The sequence below is a fragment of the Aquila chrysaetos genome, chromosome 16, assembly GCF_900496995.4.
Source record: "Aquila chrysaetos chrysaetos chromosome 16, bAquChr1.4, whole genome shotgun sequence".
Taxonomy (NCBI): Eukaryota; Metazoa; Chordata; class Aves; order Accipitriformes; family Accipitridae; genus Aquila; species Aquila chrysaetos.
The window spans coordinates 25,397,153-25,417,521 of NC_044019.1; the positions used below are offsets into that span (position 1 = coordinate 25,397,153).

At 40.9% G+C, this 20,369-nt stretch overlaps 1 protein-coding gene across 4 annotated transcripts in view; it reads right to left on the bottom strand.

Moving 5' to 3' along the window:
• Nucleotides 1-20,369, bottom strand: part of NELL1 (neural EGFL like 1) — a 300,863-nt gene that overhangs the window by 266,590 nt on the left and 13,904 nt on the right. For all 4 annotated transcript variants that reach the window (XM_030039088.2, XM_030039085.2, XM_030039086.2 and 1 more), the window contains exon 3: nt 6,079-6,229. In XM_030039088.2, the coding sequence (XP_029894948.1) occupies nt 6,079-6,229 (151 nt within the window). The remainder of the gene's footprint in view (nt 1-6,078; nt 6,230-20,369) is intronic.

Consider the following 20,369-nt stretch of genomic DNA (forward strand, 5'->3'; position numbering starts at 1 on the left):
CTCAGGCACTAACCCCTCTTTCACAGCACTTAAATCGGTGGAAGATGTATAGAATATAACAGTTCTTCTTCGCTTTCCTCTTTTGCATACTTTAACCCCCCACACAGAAACAGGTGGGCCCAATTCTATTTGCATTTGCATCTCGAAAGACCTTTTGGGAAGAAAAATTCAAAAAAAGAAAAAAATTCTGGAAGAAACAAAGCTCACCTGCTTGTTCTGCTATGGAAAAAAAAAAAAAAAAAAAAAGGTGTGTAGATGCCTCACATATTTCACATCACCTCATTCAGGGACAGAAGTAAGGCTGGATCTTTATATTCTCTGTACAGCTTTCCAGTTTAGCAATTCTATGTATAAATATTAATGAAGGTGTGACCTTTACCCTAAAAGAAAAAGGTTAATGGATACATTTGCAGAGTTTTTCCTTCCCTTTTTGAATACTGCGCATCTTGGAATCCCATATGCATATACACATCTTGCAGAGAATAATCTAAAATGTAGCATAGAGTAAATCCGATCTTCCAGGTTTACAACTAGGGTCAGAAGTCCCTTGCATAGGTTTCTTTTCATTAATTAGGTTTCAGTGTTTAATTTAACTAGCTTGTTACCCTTTTGTGTTTTAATAAAACATATTATGGCCTGGTAGCCTTCCAACTGTTACTCGTGAACACACAGTTTTCCATCTACCCCTCAACAGTCTCAGAAGCTGTTCACGGTGTCACTGCGGGGAAGTAATCAACAATGTACTAGAGTCCCATGCCTGTTTCCCCTCCCTACCCAAAACTGACTTGCTAGGAATAAAAATCTTTCACTATGAGCCAGAGACATTTATCAGAATGCCCCTGAATATTTATATCAGCACAGCTTGCTGGTACACAGCGAAGAGCCAAATTCTCTGCTCGGCAAAACCATTTCACCACGTCAGTACAACTAGCTTACAATACAACTTTCCAAACGCTTGGTGGGGCATAAATTTTCTGAAGTTCAGGTCCTAGACATAAGTTATAAGCATAAAAACAAAGAAAAAAAAACCTGAAAAAAACTCAGAAAATTCAGAAAAAATAAAGATTTTAGTGCTCCCTGTGAGAAAATCTCAGAAACATTAATCTTACTACTTGCTCCCTAGTTCTATCGCGTTGGGATCTCCCATTTTGAAACACTCTTTAGAAAGAATGACAACACACGTATAGACAGTTAGTACTAATAAACACGAAGCAAACAGAGAAGACAGACACGGGGGACACACAAAACAGTAGGGAAGAATAAGCAACTTGGCATTTTACAAAACAGTTTTTCACCCTGCCTCTTTAGTAACTAGTAAGAGTAACAAAAGCAACAGTGACTTCTTTGGGAAGGGCGGGGCGGCAGGGGGGGACAAGACTCCGGGACCTTGAAAAATGCACATAAGGAGACCTTGAGGAAAAGGTCAATAAGGGTATTATCCTATTTCTTATGGGTAATTAATGGATAATGGCTCCTCTGCTTACTAGTTTCGTTTTGCATATTCTGCATTACAATGCCCAATTTCTCTGCTTTCCGCAAAAATAAACCAATGGTTAAGAAGAAAATCTTTTTTTTGTACGGCAGCTCGTTACAGAGCAAGCAAATACCCAACAGGTTACTTTCAAAAGTCAAAGGGAATTTTGCCTGATGGAAGACTAGAAAACCTGATCCAGAGTGACCACCTCCCAGGTCGTGACCAGATGACAGCTCGGCAGCCAGCTACCGGTTATGCGTAACATACTGTAAAGAATGTATTTCCCCTTAGTTCCTTTCAGGTAAGTACCAGAGTCCCAGGTGATGCGTACTTGTGCTACTCATGTGATTTGAGGATGTTCAGATTTGTACGTTAGCAGAAAAATCATTCCACACTCAATACTTCTTGATACCTTAAGCCTACCATGCTTAGACCCAAACGAGTAGTGGTTCAGTGGTGGCTACCTCCAGAAAAATCCCCAGCAATTAAAAGGTCATTATTGAAAGTTTGGGCACTAAATGATTTGAAAGCGTTATAAGCTAATCAGTGGGGTAATCACTCACCAAAAGAATGCTCGCCACTCTTTTCCAGGTGCCTTACACCCATCATTTCCAAGCACCAAAACCCTTAGAAGGTGTTCGAAGTACACAAATGCTTTCCTTTCCCACTCACTGTAATGCATTGTTTTTATAGACAAAGTACAGGAAGAGTTTATGCCTAATTTTTTTTTTTTTTTTTTTTTTGGAGGGGGCACGATTTTCACATCACCAAGAAAAGAAAATATTACAGCAGTCAGTTGCTTTTTAATCGTGCCCCAGACCAGTCAGGAAATCACAGTCAGCTCCTTTGGCGAAAGCCAGTGTTTCAAAGAACGTTAGCATGGGTACCTCAACATCCTTGACAGATTTCTCCAGATACTGATCATGGCCAGCGGTGGGAAGGAACCATCAATATACCTCCAACCCAAGAGCACAAAGACAACGCTGACTCTATCTAATTTATGTTCTTGGGCTTTGGACCATGCAAAGCCAAAGCAGGTAAGGAGCAGGCAGACAACTTTAGATGAAACCGTATTAAATCAGTGTTGAAATAAGGACTCATTATGCGTGGTATTTTAAATATCTTGATGGCCTTTTCCAAGCGTCTTGGTGGTCTGAAAAGTCAAAGGTTGTGAGCAAAATAGCTCACAAAGATCTAGGAAGACCTGGCTAGCGTAAGCCTGCAACAAAGAAAATAGTTGCTGCCTCCTGCATCCCCAAGTAACATATTTGTCCATCTTGTATCACATTTTGTTATCTGTAATTTAGGAAAAAAAATTATAATCTTCAGATTTACCACTGTATGCCAGATAACTATGTACACAGTCTGCACATACTATCAGACTGTTCAATTAGACTTAATCTGTGTTAATTAAGCCTTCCATTTTCCAAGCTGTATTTTAATACATTTGGATCATGAAAACAAAGTCTTTATCATCATTAAGCTGATTCAACACGATAAAATATTAACAAAGATGCATTTATCATCATTGTAGTAGAAATCCCGTGCATCAACTGATGATACAAATTAACAGTAATTGTCGCAAAATATCCATTTAGTACAACAAAACATCATATCTCAATTACTGACTTCAAGAAAAGTTGTGTCCATCTTATTTTAATACCTTTAGTTTCAGAGTTCCATGCCATTAACGGAAAATAAAATCCTGCTACAACTTACTAGAGAAATTAAATATAAACCAAGCATTCTATGTATTACTACTTTATGGCAATCAGCTCCACTACACACATCATGCAAAACTGCCTTTTGAACTAGTTACGCTGTTACGCTGGCATATGTAACTTAGAATATAAATATATATACATAAATATGCACGCGTGTGTGTAAATGTACATATACACAAACCTTTTTGTTGCTTGAAATAAAACCTATTTGCCAACTATTAAATCTGGGTGTAACAAAAAAGACACCTCCCATAAAGATATGAACTCCTATATCAACAGATAACACAGCTTCTTTTATGCAGGTGTTGTTGACCTCCCGCACGTTCTGAAGTCTCGAACTTTTAACTTTGCCACTTTTGGTATGCTGGTAAGTTAAAAAACATTATTGGCTTTTCCATAGTCAAAAACTATAATGGTTAGGTAATAAATGTACCCTTATACTTGTTCCCATAGGTGTTAATCATGCTGAAACATAATGATGTTTCTTACTATTCTCTTTGCATTGTCTGTTTTCATAGACACGTGGACCGTTGAAAAAAGCTTGACAAAAAACCTGGATGTCACCAGAACAGAACCATGATAATTATCAAAAGCTTAGTAGGAGCAACAATTTAGAAAAGGCTTCCCCTGTGTCAAGGGCCTGCACCCACTTCAGTTCACATGCAAAGTTAAAAAGACTGGAGTGACCTGAGCAGTTAAAGCAACATCAAAAAAATATCAAGCCAAAAGTTTTGCTATTACATTGATCATAATGTAAGCAAGGTCCTCTTCAGTAGTGCCCCAAATCTTTGCTCTCTACTCCTCATCAACGTTAAAAAGTATTTTCTCCACCGTCATCCACTTTATTAATTTCTGTCATCGCAGACCAAAGGGTTTGAAAGCGCTACCCTTATCAAGGTCCAAGCAGCAACTTAAGAAACTAGAGAAACAAACAGTGACTCTGTTTTAAGTGACAGACAATGAGTCCGGAAAAGGTGGCTAATTGCAGTAATCCATCTGACACTCAGAATGTAACAGCAGTCATTAGCAACACTGCATATGCCTGTTTCCGCTCTTACACGGAGCTACACAGCCTGAAACTACCTCGGTTGCTACACAGAACTACAAAGGTTTAAGTGAGACTAGCACCCAATCCTTCGACTACATATATTTTTAAACAGATCATAGAATCATAGAATCATTTAGGTTGGAAAATGTCTATTAATCTGCAATACTAGAGATAACCTCAGTGCCAAGAAGGACATCAGCAGCCTATTTTGTTCAATCAAGATTACCCCTGCATAGCACATCTCTCTATGAGTCTCCGTCCCTGCCCGTCAAGATAGAGGAGTTAAGCAGCTAAATTCAGAAGAGGCCCTATCTAAAAATCCACGTGCCTTGCATTGTGTAATCATCACCGCCTGTCTAGTTTTGACCTTGGATTTTGCCGAGTGCATGCATGTGTCCCTACATGTGACAGTGTTCCTCTGTCAATGGCTATCCTCAATGTCCTCTTTCTCAAAAAAGACAAAAAACAACAACAACAACAAAATATCCCTTAACGTGGCAAACTGATCCTGTTAACCATGACTTCAGACAGGTACAATGGCCTGGAAAAGCTTGGAGGAATTAAAAAGCAAATGACAAAAGGAATGATAGAGCGGAAAACAGAGGAAAACAGGAAAAGTTGGAGGGACGGATCCCTGCGTAACGTAAAACAATATTCTTATGTATTGAGGCAATGGCCTGGAAAATGAAGGAAGGAATAAAGTAAAAGAAAGAGACCAATAAGAAAGTAGAAGTGACAGAAAAGTATGGTGATAGAATAAGCAAGTAGCAATATCCTCCCCTTAACTATCCTTGTCCAGACATCTCTGCTGTTGAACTGGCAAAAGCCATCATTGATGATTTGGTCATAATAAAGCCACTGCCTTCTCCCTTCTCAACAAAAGGTAAGAAATTGGGCTAACAGTTGTGTATCAAGTACATGACTAACAAAATTAAATACCAATAGAATTAATTTTTTTTCCCCTAAAAAAAAAATGCTGCAGAATGACTGGTATTAGATTTGAAACGGGAGCAACCAAAGAACGTCCTATACTTGTACTACAACAGAAAGTCAGACTAGATACAAAGGTCCTTCGAGCCCTAAGAAATTATGAAAAAAGCATTCACAAAGTTACAAGTAGGAGACTGTTTGACACAACACACACTTTGAAACGTCAAAACATCACCGGAATTGTATTATGGGCCATAATCCAAGGTACGCTTTTTTAATAAACTGATGTCTGTCACTATCATAGCTAATGAAAGAGACCTCTTTTTTCCCTCCTACACTGACAACAAAAAAAAAAAGGGGGGGGGGGGGGGGGGGGGGGGGGGGGAAGACACACACACGAAATAAGAGAATACTGTATTTATGCCAGGAAGAAAAAATACACATCACCATACAGAAGCACAAGTAGCTTAATTGCTTAATAGCTTAATTACTGAATCTCAAAAGAGAAAATATATTAAAACGTTATAAAACATAGTGAAGCAGGAAACATGTAAGTTTAACTTTTATGAAAAAGCAAACTCCAAAATGCATATGATAAACTAGTAGGGGAAATTGCGATACAAGGTCTGTAACTTCCAAAGTGCGTTGTGTCTATACTACATTGGTTTTGATCTTTCTGTTCAAGTTAAATTATTTTACGGACCAGGATAGATAAATAATGCATTCCTCCTATAACAAAAAAACAACTAGCAAAAAGTAGCAAATTGCAACTACGAAGAAAGGCTTTAACTTGCATGTCAGATTTTACACCTACTATTTCAACACATTCTCAAAACGGACCACTGAGCGCTCAGTATCTTTTAAGTTGCTACTGCTGCAAGACAGAAACAATTTCCTCTTACCTGTGCTCCAATTCTCGGATGGACAGTATAACTCCAGAAGTCGATGCCTTCTGTTGCAGTGTGGCCAGAAACGTGAACTCACTTTTATTCCGGAAGAGCTGAATTAACTTCTCGCTCACATGGGGAGCTGCGTGGATTTCTCTTTCTATATCTAAGAATTGTATTTTAAAAAAAGAAGAAAAGAGAGAAACAACACTCCAGTAAAAATGCTAAGTTGGAAAGATTCAGACTACATTTTTCATTTTCCCATCAATATTTTTCATTTTTGAGAGTCATCTACCATGCTCCACCACTGCATTTGTTCAATGAAAAAACCCAAGTGCCATCTCTGTCAGCATGCCCACTTGTCACTTTGACAAGTTCACAACTGGTCAGCTACTGATTTTCTGACAGAATTTTTAACAGGATGCTGAGCCGTTTGTGTCTGCTGTGAGCAGATTAAGTTGCTGTAAATAAGGTGTGTTGCAGTCAGATAAATAGGCTCCTAAATTCTGAGAAATCTCAGGTACTGCCTCTCCCAACATAATTCACCAAGCTCCAATTTCAGTTTTTACCACTGACTCCGTTACCACCTCTCCATCGTACATCAGAGGAAACCTGTCCTTGCGCCGTGTAAGGCAGAGATGTATTATTGCTAATAATGCTATACGGCTGTGCTTCTGCCTGAGAAATAAATACAAAACACACTCACAATCCACTATCGTTTCAGGGATTTCTCAGTTTAAACAAGCAAAGCGTGACAGCTCATACAATATTTATTAAACTACAGTCTGACCAGGCAGATGCAGAAATATTTCAGTCTCGCTAATCCTGCCGATGTCCAAGCGGCAGTATGCCTTCTCATACTTGATCTTCTAAGATTCAAATGTGCCGTCTCCCACCACATTCATTTTTATCTCATCCTTTTATTCACAATATATCATCACTCCAAAAGATGATTAATGACAAAAGGAAGAAATCACGGCATTTCACCTTCCCACCCCTTGCCATGTCTCTCACGCTGGGCCTTTGTCACACATTTGCAAGACCTGTGCCACTTGCCGTTCCTGGATGTCACAACCAATTAGAAGCCCGGTGTGCTTCCTTTCGAAAGGTTTACTTTGAAGCCAGAAATGCCAGCACAAATTCTCAGCTGGTAGAAAACCATGTAACTCTACTGAGTCCTGATAATCTCACCCAGCATGAATGCTGTAACACACAAAGGAGTGATGAGATTTACAATTCAGAATTTCACTGCAGAAAAAAAAAAAAAACAACCAACCAACATTGTGTCATTAAATGAGGCTTTGCAGACAGAAAGAGGAGAGACTGGCTTGAAAAACAACCTGAAACTCAGAAATGCAACTACTGAGGGAATGCCATGGACTGAAACTAAACTCCAAGGAAAAAGTATTCAAGCATGTATTGTAATTGGGTGTCTCAATTTTTCCTGTGCAGCTTAAAGCCCTCCAAATGAGCCTACACACTCCGAATGCCCTAACACACTTGTACTCTGAAAACCTCACCTCTGAAAAGTACTGCAAATTAGACATCAAAAATCACTAGTCATCATTTAAAAATCTTTGCCAGAGGCTCAAATTCACCCGATAAATAAATACAATGCCCACTTTACAGCATCAAGCTATTTGTCTGTCCAACGCCACTTTTATCATAACAGAGGATAAAGCTTCAAAGAACAGAAATCTCTTCCACTGCCATCAGAAAGGGGAATGGAGGAATAAACAACGCAGCACAGAAGAGCAGATTTTGTCTTTACCTGCAAGATTTCATTATCTGTATCATTATCTTCACCTAGCAGGTGTTATTACTGGTCATAAATACTATCTAGTTTCTTTAAAAAAAGCTGACGCAGGAGACACAAAACTATTTGTCCCATATACCAGTAAGTTCTCCAATATCCAGTTTGCTATCTACACAGACAGACAATCCACTGGTACTAAGTTCCAAGGCACAAGTAAGACTCAAGAGATAAAATGTTCAAGAGCTGACAGTTGAAGATAGTTATCCTTGTTTTGAAGGTTAAGAACCTTAGTACCTTACAAAATTTTGTACTGCCAGAAATAAAATACGACTTATCAAAGCTTTCAAAAATTATTTCACATGAAAGCATAGGCAGTGTTGTGAGTGCAACATGTATGTTAAAACTTCAGTCAAGCCTTTTGAAGTCCAGCATTTTCTCATTAGGGGGGGACCCAGCTATAAAGCCGCATCCTGCCATCTATCCACCAAAATTTAAACAAAAATATAGGATTCTCTAGTTGGAATCATGAATGAATAATCAATGCACTGACTGCTCCAGTTAGAAACATAATTTGAAATACTGTGTTATACTCTACCACCTCTCCATAGTCATGAATACAGCAAAACCACATGCAATACCTTATATTCATTCTCTGTTGATTAAAATCATTGTATGCCATAGATAATGAAATTATGGGGGAAACATAACGCCCATTTTTAAAAAGAGAAAAAAGTTAGACCTGGGGAACTACAGGCCAGTCAGTCTCACCTCTGTGCCCAGCAAGATCATGGAGCAGATCCTCCTGGAAACTACTCTAAGGCACATGGAAAATGAGGAGGTGATTGGTGACAGCCAACATGGCTTCACCAAGGGCAAACTGTGCCTGACAAATTCGGTGGCCTTCTGTGACGGGGTTACAGTGTTGGTGGATAAGGGAAGAGCAACTGGTGTCATCTACCTGGACTTGTGCAAAGCGTTTGACGCTGTCCCAGATGACATCCTTGTCTCTAAAGCGGCGACACGTGGATTTGATAGATTGACCACTCAGTGGATAAGGAATTGGCTAGATGGTAGCACTCAAAGAGTTGCGGTCAATGGCTCAATGTCCAAGTAGAGACCAGTGACGAGTGGCGTTCCTCAGGGGTCGGTATTGGGACCGGCGCTGTTTAACACCCTTGTTGGTGACATGGACGGTGGGATTGAGTGCAGCCTCAGCAAGTTTGCCGACGACACCAAGCTGCGTGGTGCAGTCGACGTGCTTGAGCGAAGGGATGCCATCCAGAGCAACCTCAACAGGCTTGAGAGGTGGGCTCGTGCGAACCTCACGAGGTTCAACAAGGCCAGGTGCAAGGTCCTGCACGTGGCTTGGGACAATCCCAAGCACAAATACAGGCTGGGAGATGAGTGGATTGAGAGCAGCCCTGAGGAGAAGGACTTGGGGGTGTCGGTTGATGAGAAGCTCAACTTGACCCAACAATGTGCATTTGCAACCCAGAAAGCCAACCGTATCCCGGGCTGCATCAAAAGAAGCGTGACCAGCAGGTCGAGGGAGGTGATTCTCCCCCTCTACTCTGCTCTACTCTCACTACTCTGTGTGAGACACCACCTGGAGTACTGCGTTCAGCTCTGGGGCCCCCAGCATAAGAAGGACGTGGACGTCTTGGAGCGAGTCCAGAGGAGGGCCACGAAGACGATCAGAGGGCTGTAGAGCACCTCTCCTATGAAGACAGGCTGAGGGAGTTGGGGTTGTTCAGCCTGGAGAAGAGAAGGCTCCGGGGAGACCTTATAGCAGCCTTCCAGTACCTAAAAGGGCCTACAAGAAAGCTGGAGAAGACTTTTTCCAAGGGCCTGTAGTGATAGGACAAGGGGTAATGGCTTTAAACTGAAAAAGGGTAGATTTAGATTAGATACAAGCAAGAAGTTCTTCGCTGTGAGGGTGGTGAGGCACTGGAACAGGTTGCCCAGAGAGGTTGTGGATGCCCCATCCCTGGCAGTGTTCAAGGCCAGGTTGGATGGGGCTTGGAGCAACCTGGTCTGGTAGCAGGTGTCCCTGCCCATGGCAGGGGGGCTGGAACTAAATGATCTTTCAGGTTCCTTCCAACCCATTCTATGATTCTCTAAAATTTCAGAATCTTGGGTTCAAACTACCAGATAACAAGCAGTATTTACATACCGCTTTGCAACACACATACAATTCATACAAAGTTACACAACTAGGCTTTTCAAAATGAATACATGTCTAGAGTATGGTGCTATTTCTTTGGAGTAGATCTACTCATTATCAGTCTGAGGAGGTACCAGTGCCTAGGAACACCCCCTACCACTAGACAACTGAAAACGTACTTGCAGATGCTGAAACGTCTCAGGAAACGCTGTTCTTCATAACTCAGTCTCAGCAACTACAACAAGGGGAGTTTCCCAGCAATTCAGCGGCAAGATGGCAAATGTGACCCAAGAGCTGGCGGCTGGACTTGTAAGCTGAAGAGCCCACCAAGGCTCGCGAGGACCCACGGGGCACACGAGACGGCGTTTCAGAGATGATAAGTCTGTCGGGGTGCTGAGCACAGCCCTGGGCTCACAACCCGGGGCCCGAATGCTGGGAAGGAGCCGCACGAGGCCTCATCGAGGGCATGGCCCAGCCGGCACAGCATCACCCCAGCTCCTGTGCCCCATGGGAGAGCCCTCCTGCGCCTCTCTGGCAGTGGCCCTCCTCATACTGCGCGATCACTGGGTATGTCATCTGTTTGTGTTTTGCTCGATTTCTGCACAAAGTACCATAAAAATGAACTGGGAGTATGATCCATTTAGAATAAGAGCTTTCTATTTTCAGGTTGAAGGTTTCACACTTCAAAAAAAGAAAAATTGAGAATACATACACCCCCTCACCGCAGGTGCCTGAAAGGGAAAATACTTTTTATGCTCTCTATAAAAATAACTGTCTGCTTGTAATGAAATGTCGTATTTCCTACATAATATAGAACAATATAGGTTTATACAATAATCTTCAGTGAAACATCGCTTCACACTTGAATGATAATGCAATCTCAGCAAAATAAATAAATAAATAAACATAGATACGACTTTCACATGCCCTTCTATGTGATTATATTTTCTTAATTTGAAATACTGACTGTCTGGAGAGGGTTTTTAAACATACCAAAGTGTTTCTAAAATTAAACAAGCAAAAAAAGCAAGCATACACAGTTATTTGAAAGTACAACAGATACAAATCATCTCAGAGCATCAAGTCAAGGCAACTTTCCACCTTCAGCAAAACAGAGAAGCAGAAGACACACCTATGTCAGAGTGAGACCATATTTGTTGCTTGATTTTAATTCCTTTTTTTAGACCGCACGTCCAAAGAAGAAGGACCAAACACAAAGCAACGGTGCAGTTTCCCAGGACGGCCAAACCCATTTAGCCGCTGCCATCCCACATTTCCCTGCCCGGCGCCATCTCCCCCATCCCCAGGGATGCCACCTTGCCTTCTCCCGGCTGCCTTGTCCCGCGTGAGCCCATTCAGCCCCCGACCAGCACAGCCCTACCGAGCCGAGCTACAAGAGGAGCCAGCACCCAGGGCTACACTCACGCAGGGGCTCAGCAGCCGCAGCGTGTCTGGCCAGGATCTGCAGAGGAAGCACACAGCACCCTGCTTAGCTGCAGCAAGCTCTTACACGCTCAGCCACCTTGATAAATCTTACCCGCAACTGCGATTACTCACGATACTCGCTTTCAGCACCTTCAAAATAAGTCTCAAATTTTTATTTTAGCATGGGTTGGTTTTCACTTCATCGTAACACCGGTCCAGATGAACGGTAACGCCGCTCTGGGGCCAACGACGTCAGGGCAAGCTTTACCTCGTACGTATTAAATGTACAGGTATTTCGGTACGCAGTAACCCTACATGACAAATGGAATTAAGAGGGTACAATAACTCAGGATTAGTATCAATCCTTACAAATTTGATTTAGGCCCTCAAGACACGTCTTCCTGTGTGGATCCACTGCTCTGTGCATCAGCAGCTCTGGCAACTAAAAATTAAAACCTCAGGCTTTTGCCACTCGTAGCCCAGAACACATTAGAAGCACCAAATAAGAGAAAGGGAGAAGTTGGCTTCAGCTGCATTAGAGACAGAGTGAGAAAATTATCACCACACAGAAGCAGACAAAATGAGTTAGAGAAAGAAAAGGATAATGCTAGGAAAGCAGGCAAAGTTCTTGCCAAACTTACTTTGATGACAGTGTCAACAATCCACGGTACAAAGGGAAGTACATGACCATTTGGGCTGGAATTTTAAGCAATGAAAAATGTGCACCGGTTCTTACAAGCTGAATCCCAATCCATCTGGGCAATCATTTTTCTTTAACAGATGCTTCCACTAGAGGAAAAATACTAAAATTCAGTTCCAAATCAACCCGTGTTTTCTAAAGCAACAGGTATGTTTCATCATTCACTAGCCTGCTTGAATACCTTTTCCTTTTACTTACTTCCTTTGGCAGAGAACGTACTGCAGAACACATTGCTTCATTGGTACCTTCAATCATTTTAAAGCTATTTGTTTCAACGTGCTTTCAGGAGAACCTTTGCACCGTCACTCTGGACAAGCAAGTGGAAATTAACCCTGCGACAACAGAGAATCTGGATTTCAGCTACAGCAATTAAAGAATCGAATATTGCAGCATATCGGCTTTTACCTTGCTGTAGGCAAAATCCAATAAAACTGAAATCTCTATTAAAAAACAAACAAAAAAAACACCACCAAAAAACAGTGCCACATTTTTTTAAGTTGTCAGCTTTCCAGAAATGGAACCAAGAGTAGAAGTATCTGAAACTAGCAACTCTCAGGGTAGACAGTTTCTAAAGTTGCTCAGGATGAAAACACACAACAGCACCACAAAACCCTTCTTGCGCACTGAAGGCAGGTGCTTCATCAAAGCCTCTGAGTCCAAATGGGATCCAGTGCACAGACCCCTTTCTGCACATTGGTCCCACGAATCACCTTTTGAAGAACTGGTCAAAAAAAAAAAAAAACCTACCACAAAACAACAACCCAAAACACTACCGGTGATAGACGCCCACTCCTTCCTGCTCCTCTAAAACCACTCCTCAGTCCACACAAGTCACAAACAGCTCCAAAAGTTCACAGAAGGATGCTAACACCAACCGTGGGAATAGTGGCCAAAAAGAAGTCATTTCACTGCCAAGCAGGGAAACACTTCAGGTAGTTGTCCCTCCCTGCCTAGCGAGGGCAAAATGCAGTTATCTGCAGATAGCACCGATTTTTTATCTTAAGCTGCGGGGAGAAAATTCACACAAATTTCTCCTTATAAGCAAACAACACGCTCCTGTCACAGGAATAGGCACAGAGCCACGTATATCCCTCAGAGCACTCTGGGTGCTCAATTTGGCTATCAGCACCAAGGCTCGAGACAGCCCACACCGCGCTGCAGAGACGCGCCAGCCAAGTAGCAGCATACCTAGACATCCCCTAAGCGCAGACCCAAATTCATTCACCGTGCCTGGCACTCGCCTACACTGCTGCCAAGCCGCGCTAAAGCATGGGGTTTAGCAAGCCGTGGGGGTACCGCCAAGGGAAAACAAGCGCAAGCTTACATTAAGGTGCTGAGCCGGCCTCATTCTGCTCTCTGTGGCCCCCTGCGCTGGAACAGAGGGGAGCAGCACCGCCTGTCATACCTGCCAGAAACCCAGAGAGAGGGGGGAAAACGCCTCAACCTTCTCTTAAAAACTACGCTACCGGGGAGGACTAAAGAGGGCACGATGTTTTCTCACAAGCACATCTCTGCTTCTAGGTATTCTCACCGGTATGAAAAGGCATTGTAAATGCTCTTGCCTTGCTAGCTCCACTCGGAGTCAGTAATAAACAGTAGGAAATCATGTTCAACAGCACAGCTTTCTAAATGACGATTATTCATTATAAATCACTTTTTACATGTTGCTTCAAACACCGTTTCTCAAGAATAAGATCCGTCTGCAGTGAAATGCTCGGTGATTTTAATATGCAAGCCTCCTACAGAGATGATGTCTCATTTTAATTATTGTTTCGGTTTAATGGGTTTTCATTAAATTAGAGGATAGAGCAATTACCAGGGTGAATAGCTAATGTTACAAAGGTAAGTTCCCATGACTGTACAGCAAAAGCAGTTCTGCTAGAGAAGGTGGAAAAATAGTGTAATTCAATGTAAACTCTCCTTTTGTATGATGCAAAACTACCCTGGCAATACGCGTTCATATATTGCTGTCATTTTGATATACATGTTTGTAAACTAGTTTACAACTAGGTCTCTCCTAACAAAATTAATCTAGCATTTAAAATTATATATATATTTCATTCCTTTCAAGAAGCTATTGCAAACCCAATCCTAAAACTCCAGATGCCAAGGACAGCAGAATTTTGAGTCACTAAAGAAATCAAACAGAGACTACTTATCAAATCACAGTTTCTCCCCAACCAATAATTTAGTTGATTTAGTGGCTTAATGTCGGACTCTTCACTTCTTGAAAATTGGCCTGACTTGAGCACTAGCTAGAATGACCACACTCATGTTAATTAAGTTGTTGTTGGGAGTCTAAGTCCTTTGTTTGCTTTATCAGCATTTCAAACTGAACCAAATGGAAATCGAGTACTCCGGAACAAACAGAGCAGCAGATATCGCACAAGACTTGGAAACGAATACGTGCCAAGACAGAAGGCGGCCACCTACACTTCTCAAGCCCCAGCGAGCAAAAGGTGCCCTCGGTGACAGAGAAAGCACAGTGGCGTAAAGCTGCAGCAAAGCCTACATTGAGACACTGCCCCTCTTTCGTTGCATATGGGTTTCGTATCTCCAGGGCCCTTCCTTGTCTCTTCCACCCAAATGGACAGAATGCCCAAGGAAAGCACCGGAGTCATCCCTCCAGCAGCAGAAAGACGAGTGGCAGGCGTGGGCACACGCATAGCGCAGCAACCGATGCCATCTTCAAACCATGCGGCCATTACGGAGCAAAATCGGAAAACCGGAGTAAGCCAAACGGCTTTGCAACAGGCTTCCTGCCGAGAACAACGGCGATCGCCCTGCTGAGGCTGTTACTCACCCTGTTACTCAAGGCAGCCATTTTAATGTGTTTCAAATATTTTAAGCGGCTACTGAGCTCAGGCTTGCCTTCTCAAGTAGGCTCTGCTGTTTCCTCAAGGGACTCGTGCTGAAATCAAGACTGTTGACAAACGCTTGATCCCTTAAATTAAATGCTTGGTAGAAATGCTCCAGAAGGTATGCTACCACTAAAAGCACATAATCTACTCTTAAATCATGTGAGTTAATCAAATTACATGTGTTGTTAGTTAATTAGTTCAGGAGTCACTGATTATAACATCTTTTCCACTGTTTATCTTTATTAGATAAGGTATCACATCACTGTGACTATAAAGATTGCTATTTGCCAATTTGGAAAGTAACAACAACATTTTAACAGAAAGAGCAGGGACTACAGTAGTAACGCTGTCATGTTTGAACAGAGCCAGCGGCAATGTACGCAACATTGGGAAAAAGCAGTAATTGCTGAGAATCGTTACTGATATGCTGTCCGTTTTGCAGGAGTACTGTCCACTTCAGGGATCTATTTTAAGAGTGTATTAAATGCTAATGTCACACAAAATAATGAGCCACCCAAAAATACTGTCTGTGTTCTGGCTTCATGCAAACCCAAGCTAAGCAATTTTTTCCTCCCCTTCTACAAAACATTTTCAGGTATGCTCAAAGTCACAGACCCAAAGAATTTGAAATTACTTTTAAAGAACGATAACATACATTGAATTTGACAAAACATGTTCTCGAGCCGCATTTGTTTAAAAGAAACTTAAGATGGTACCAGAAGGCAAGGAACATCTAGAACCAAAAATCAGATACAGAAGCCAAGTTTTGCCAATTACTGCTAATTGTAGTTTGGACTTATTTGGACTTAATTGTAGTGTCCCACTACAACCCTTAGCGTGCTTGTAATCTCGCAACAAAATTTAAGCTTCTTCAATAGAGCATGCAGAGAGATCGATCCATTTGTATTTTTAAGCACTGTGTCATAATTCTGATTTTGCATTTAGCGCTCTTCCTTCTTACGGGTAATAATAAATGCTGCTTATACTTTATGGCAAGAGTATTAAAAATAAACAGTAACACCAAATACTTCTGAAGTGCTTTAGGATTCCTAAGTTTAACATGAAAATGACAGATAGAGTCAAAAAGTAACCCATAACCTGGATTTTCAAAGCAATTTTAAGTACTAGATCCCACTGAAGCAGGAGAGAAGCTGAATGCCTCAATTACTTTGACTCTGTTGGAAATCCCAGTCTAACTTCAGCAAGGTCACACAGAAATCAGAATTTGCCTGCCTAGTGAAAACCTGCATTCTTAAACGTGTAAATCAAAATACTAGTTTTAAATAGTTCATTAACAGGGAACTTTCAGCAAAACAGAAGCCTCTGACTCGGTTTCTTCACTTGCAGAGAGAGGTTACAACGCCTAATGCTACTTATGGCAGCTAACAGACCCGGCTACACCTACACAACGGTTTTAATTTCCAGTCCAGTAAAGCCTTTTATCACATGAATAATCCAAGTGAAGGCAATGAAATTATCTGTAAAGTTCAAAGTAAGCATATGCTGAAGTGCTCTTGGTTCAAAAACTCCCAATGACTTGACACTCTAAATAGGTTTTTTTTAATTACTTTTAAAGCATTTAGCTCATTTATTACTAAAATCTTATGTTTTTTCTTTATTCTCTATATACAATTTGTACAAGCATTAAACAAACGCGTTTCATAAACTAATTCTTCCTTCTGTTTTCTTTCCCTCAGAAATATCACTTCCATTTATTGCTAAAGCAAATTAAATCCTGGGTGTCTGTTTTATTTATTAACTGCATGATAATAGCATGAGGCATAATACATTTGTCAAAGCCCTTCTCTACTGAAGTATAATTTCTGCTGTCAGCCTCTTTACGTTTATATTCAATATTCTAGTTGTCTTTGCTTCTTGGAACACACATAAGCACGCATTTATATATTCTCCCCAAATATGTATAAATTCTATTCGTGAAGTGTTCCACGCACCCCCAACAAAGAATCATAAATACAGCTAGCATACTTAGTCATTCTCCTCAAGTTTTAGATGAATTATTTGAGAGATTTACGAATTCTCAAAAAATGTCACAATAATAACTGTTTTATCTTTTTACACCATAATTATGATTTGGAGCATTGCTTTTCTTATTTCACCCAAGCATACCACAACTCATGAATAAAATATGACAACTTTGATAGCATCCATTGCTGTGGGTTCATCCGTAACAGCAAACGTGCTTGGGGTACTAAGAGCTCCCTTTTGCTCCATAAGCCTTTGTTTCTGAAAATAAGCTTTTATTTAAATAGAATGCCACATGTGTCCCTCTTTTTCGCATTTCTTGCCGTTAGCAGTAACACCAGCAATAATGTTTACTTTTTTTTTTTTTTTAATGACTACATTCTGAAACAATTAGGATGGCATAAAGCTAGAAACGCAGAATATCCCATCTGAAAGCTGGTACTCGCAAGACATCTAAAAACATTAAAAGCACTGCCCGCATCAGAGAACAAAAGGCTAACACAGAGGACCATGACTTTTAAATGTGTGGGCAATACTATTATAAAAAAGAAACTTAATTTTCTTCTGGCTTCAGAATTAATTATGATGAAGTAAACCTAAACAACTTCCACCATTTCCCTAATAAGATTACTGTAACTAATACTGCACAGAGTCCTCCTACCACAACTTGCCAGTAGATTCCCTTTAAAGGAAGACTTGTGCTAAAATGCGGTACGTGTGGTTTCCAAATCATCGGCATTTACCAAATTATTCTACAAATATCGTGTTTTAAGGCCATGCCGCTTCATTTTCCAAACAGCATGTTGAACATCCGTAGAGACCTCCACAGACCAAGAAAAATCATGACGCACACATACAAACCCCACTCTCCTCCCACACATCTTGGCTTTGTTATTTTCCCCAGTCCCCACGAATAGGCTTTAAAATTTCAACATTGTTATGCACAATGAGCCAAAGTGGAGAGAGAGAAGCAGAGGCAGGTCTGAATGCCATCTGTAGATAGTCTTTCATCATAGAAGCAATGAGTATTTAACCTCCAAGACCCAGTTTTATACGTGCTGTGCTCTCGGAGCATCTTTGCTAGCTTCCAGTTTACAAAAGCTAAAAAAATGAGAAGAAAAAAAAAAGAAAAGAAAAAGGAAAAAAGAAAAGAAGGGGGGAGACGACACAGAACTAAGCTTTACAACCCAAACTTGTCCGCTGTAGGAGGTGTCTGTTCCCACTGATGCCAAATGGAAAACTCTCAGCTTCAGAGGGAGGAGTCACCCGTATGTGCAAGGGGAGGACAGACTCAGTAAAATAATCCATGCAGCTGCAGTGATCCTATATTATTTTTTCCTATTTATAGCACAGAGGACCAATGGGAAACTCAGCTTTAACTATGTAAGAAATGTTATCACGCAAGGAGGGAGGATGCGGGGACAGAAAGCCTGTATGAGAGGTTTTTAGGAGGCCAAAACATCAGCACTCAGCTACAGTATTTATCGCTCTAAAGTAGTGAGTCACAGATCCCGGTTGTCAGAATTACAGAACCAACTTTGCTCTTTTAGCAGATATGCAACCTACATAACTAAGGATTTAAATCAATGTTTTAGTGGACATCAGGTGCCAGAAACAATTTTTTTGTCCATTCTATTAAAAAAAAAAAAAAAAAAAAAAATCTACTGTTCTGTATTTTGTATCATTGAATAGGCCACAAAGGCAAGGCAATCACATGATAATAATGCCATAAACCAGCACAGTATGACATGATTACTCCACACCATTTATGTGGCAAAAATGAAAACTAAGAGAAAAAATGTCCCCCTCGTGTCATTTATACATCCACACTGCAGGTGGCAAGATTAATCTAGAATTTGGCATAGAAGAAGTAGGTTGAGGCCTCAAGTAGCATCTAATTTTTATTCTTGATAGGTAGTTCAAGACAGCAGGGTTTTTCACCACAGGAAATGGTCCATGCCTGCCTCTTGTATTAGGTATGATTATATCTGCCTTTGTGTACTTTTTAAAGGTACAAAATCTCAAAAAAAATTTTCAAAAAAAAAATCATTGTATGTGTTTAAATTCATGTGACAGTAATTTCAAATAATAACACCATTTCCTTTTAGGCAAAAGATGTAGCTCTGTTTAGAAGTAATTTAATCAAGGAGGATGAGTGTAAATATTCTTATCAAATGGATATTAACACATTTCTACTAAAATTGCTTTAAAAATTAAGAGATCCCTCTTGGAGTCAAAATCAACCCCAATGGACCGCTTTGTTTCACTGCCTACAGTGAGAACCCAGGTCTTCAGCATCGCTTTTCCCTCCCTCTGCATTTCAAGCAGTTTTAACTCAGCAGTGCCAAGTAACGCTCCGATTCTCCTCTCTTTTACCCCAGCATCTGTCCAGCGACCTGGACCTGCAGTATTGGGTGCAGGGACTTCCCTGACCTTGGGCAGGATTCTCCGCCCAGGGATACTCAGCGCTGCTGCGCAGGGACTCGCCTCAAGGCGGCACAACTCAGGTGCCGACTCTGCTTCACCTCAACTTCCCGGGGCTCTGACTAGCACACGGGCCTGTTTGACGAGATGTTACAGAACAATATTCTTACTCCAGTTCAATACTCATTTACTAAACAAGTAGTTAAAACCTGATCACTTGCAGTATGATATGTCTTAACAGTATCAGTTTGCTAAAATGCTTTGCAGGAAACAGACAATTTTTGTCCTATTTCTGTTCTGATGAAGATACGAGAAGCTCAAACAGTTATTCTTACTTTTATCTAAATGGATTTACTTTCACTGTAAGGGCCTAGATGCTCACGCGGTGTGGGAGCATGCAACACTTAATAGCGGTATCAGAAACTAATTTCTGCATCCCACTCTCTGCCCACTGAAGAGCAGAGACCTTTTGTTTCCTTTCTGCTTATCTTCATTACAGGACTTTGTCAACAGGTTGCCAGAAGCATTCGAGGCTTTTAGTATACTACAGAAATACTGAAGTGCTTATCCCGCTTCCCCTCTGTACTTACCACCCTGGCAATGAAGATAGACAAGTAGCACAATTATTGTCTCCCAGGAAAGCAAAAATAACTGCCAAGGACAGAGGTAATGTGTGCTCAGAATTCTTTCCTAATCATTACAGACATGATGGGAAACCCAAAAAATGTCAAGTAACAGAAGACAGCATGACAACATTCAGGATGAAAAAAAAAAAAAAAAAAAAAGAAAAGTAGAAATTGGTCACTGTCATTTAATGTGACTAGGTTTCTATTTTAGTCTACACTTACTCAGGAGAGGAGGGGCAGCGGTGTTGGAAACAAGAGGATATGCAATAAGAAACTCTGCAAGGATTTACAAGTTATACCTTCATATCAATATGCTGGATAATTTTACTCCTAGACAGGTTTCTAACATAATTCAAACATCAAACGA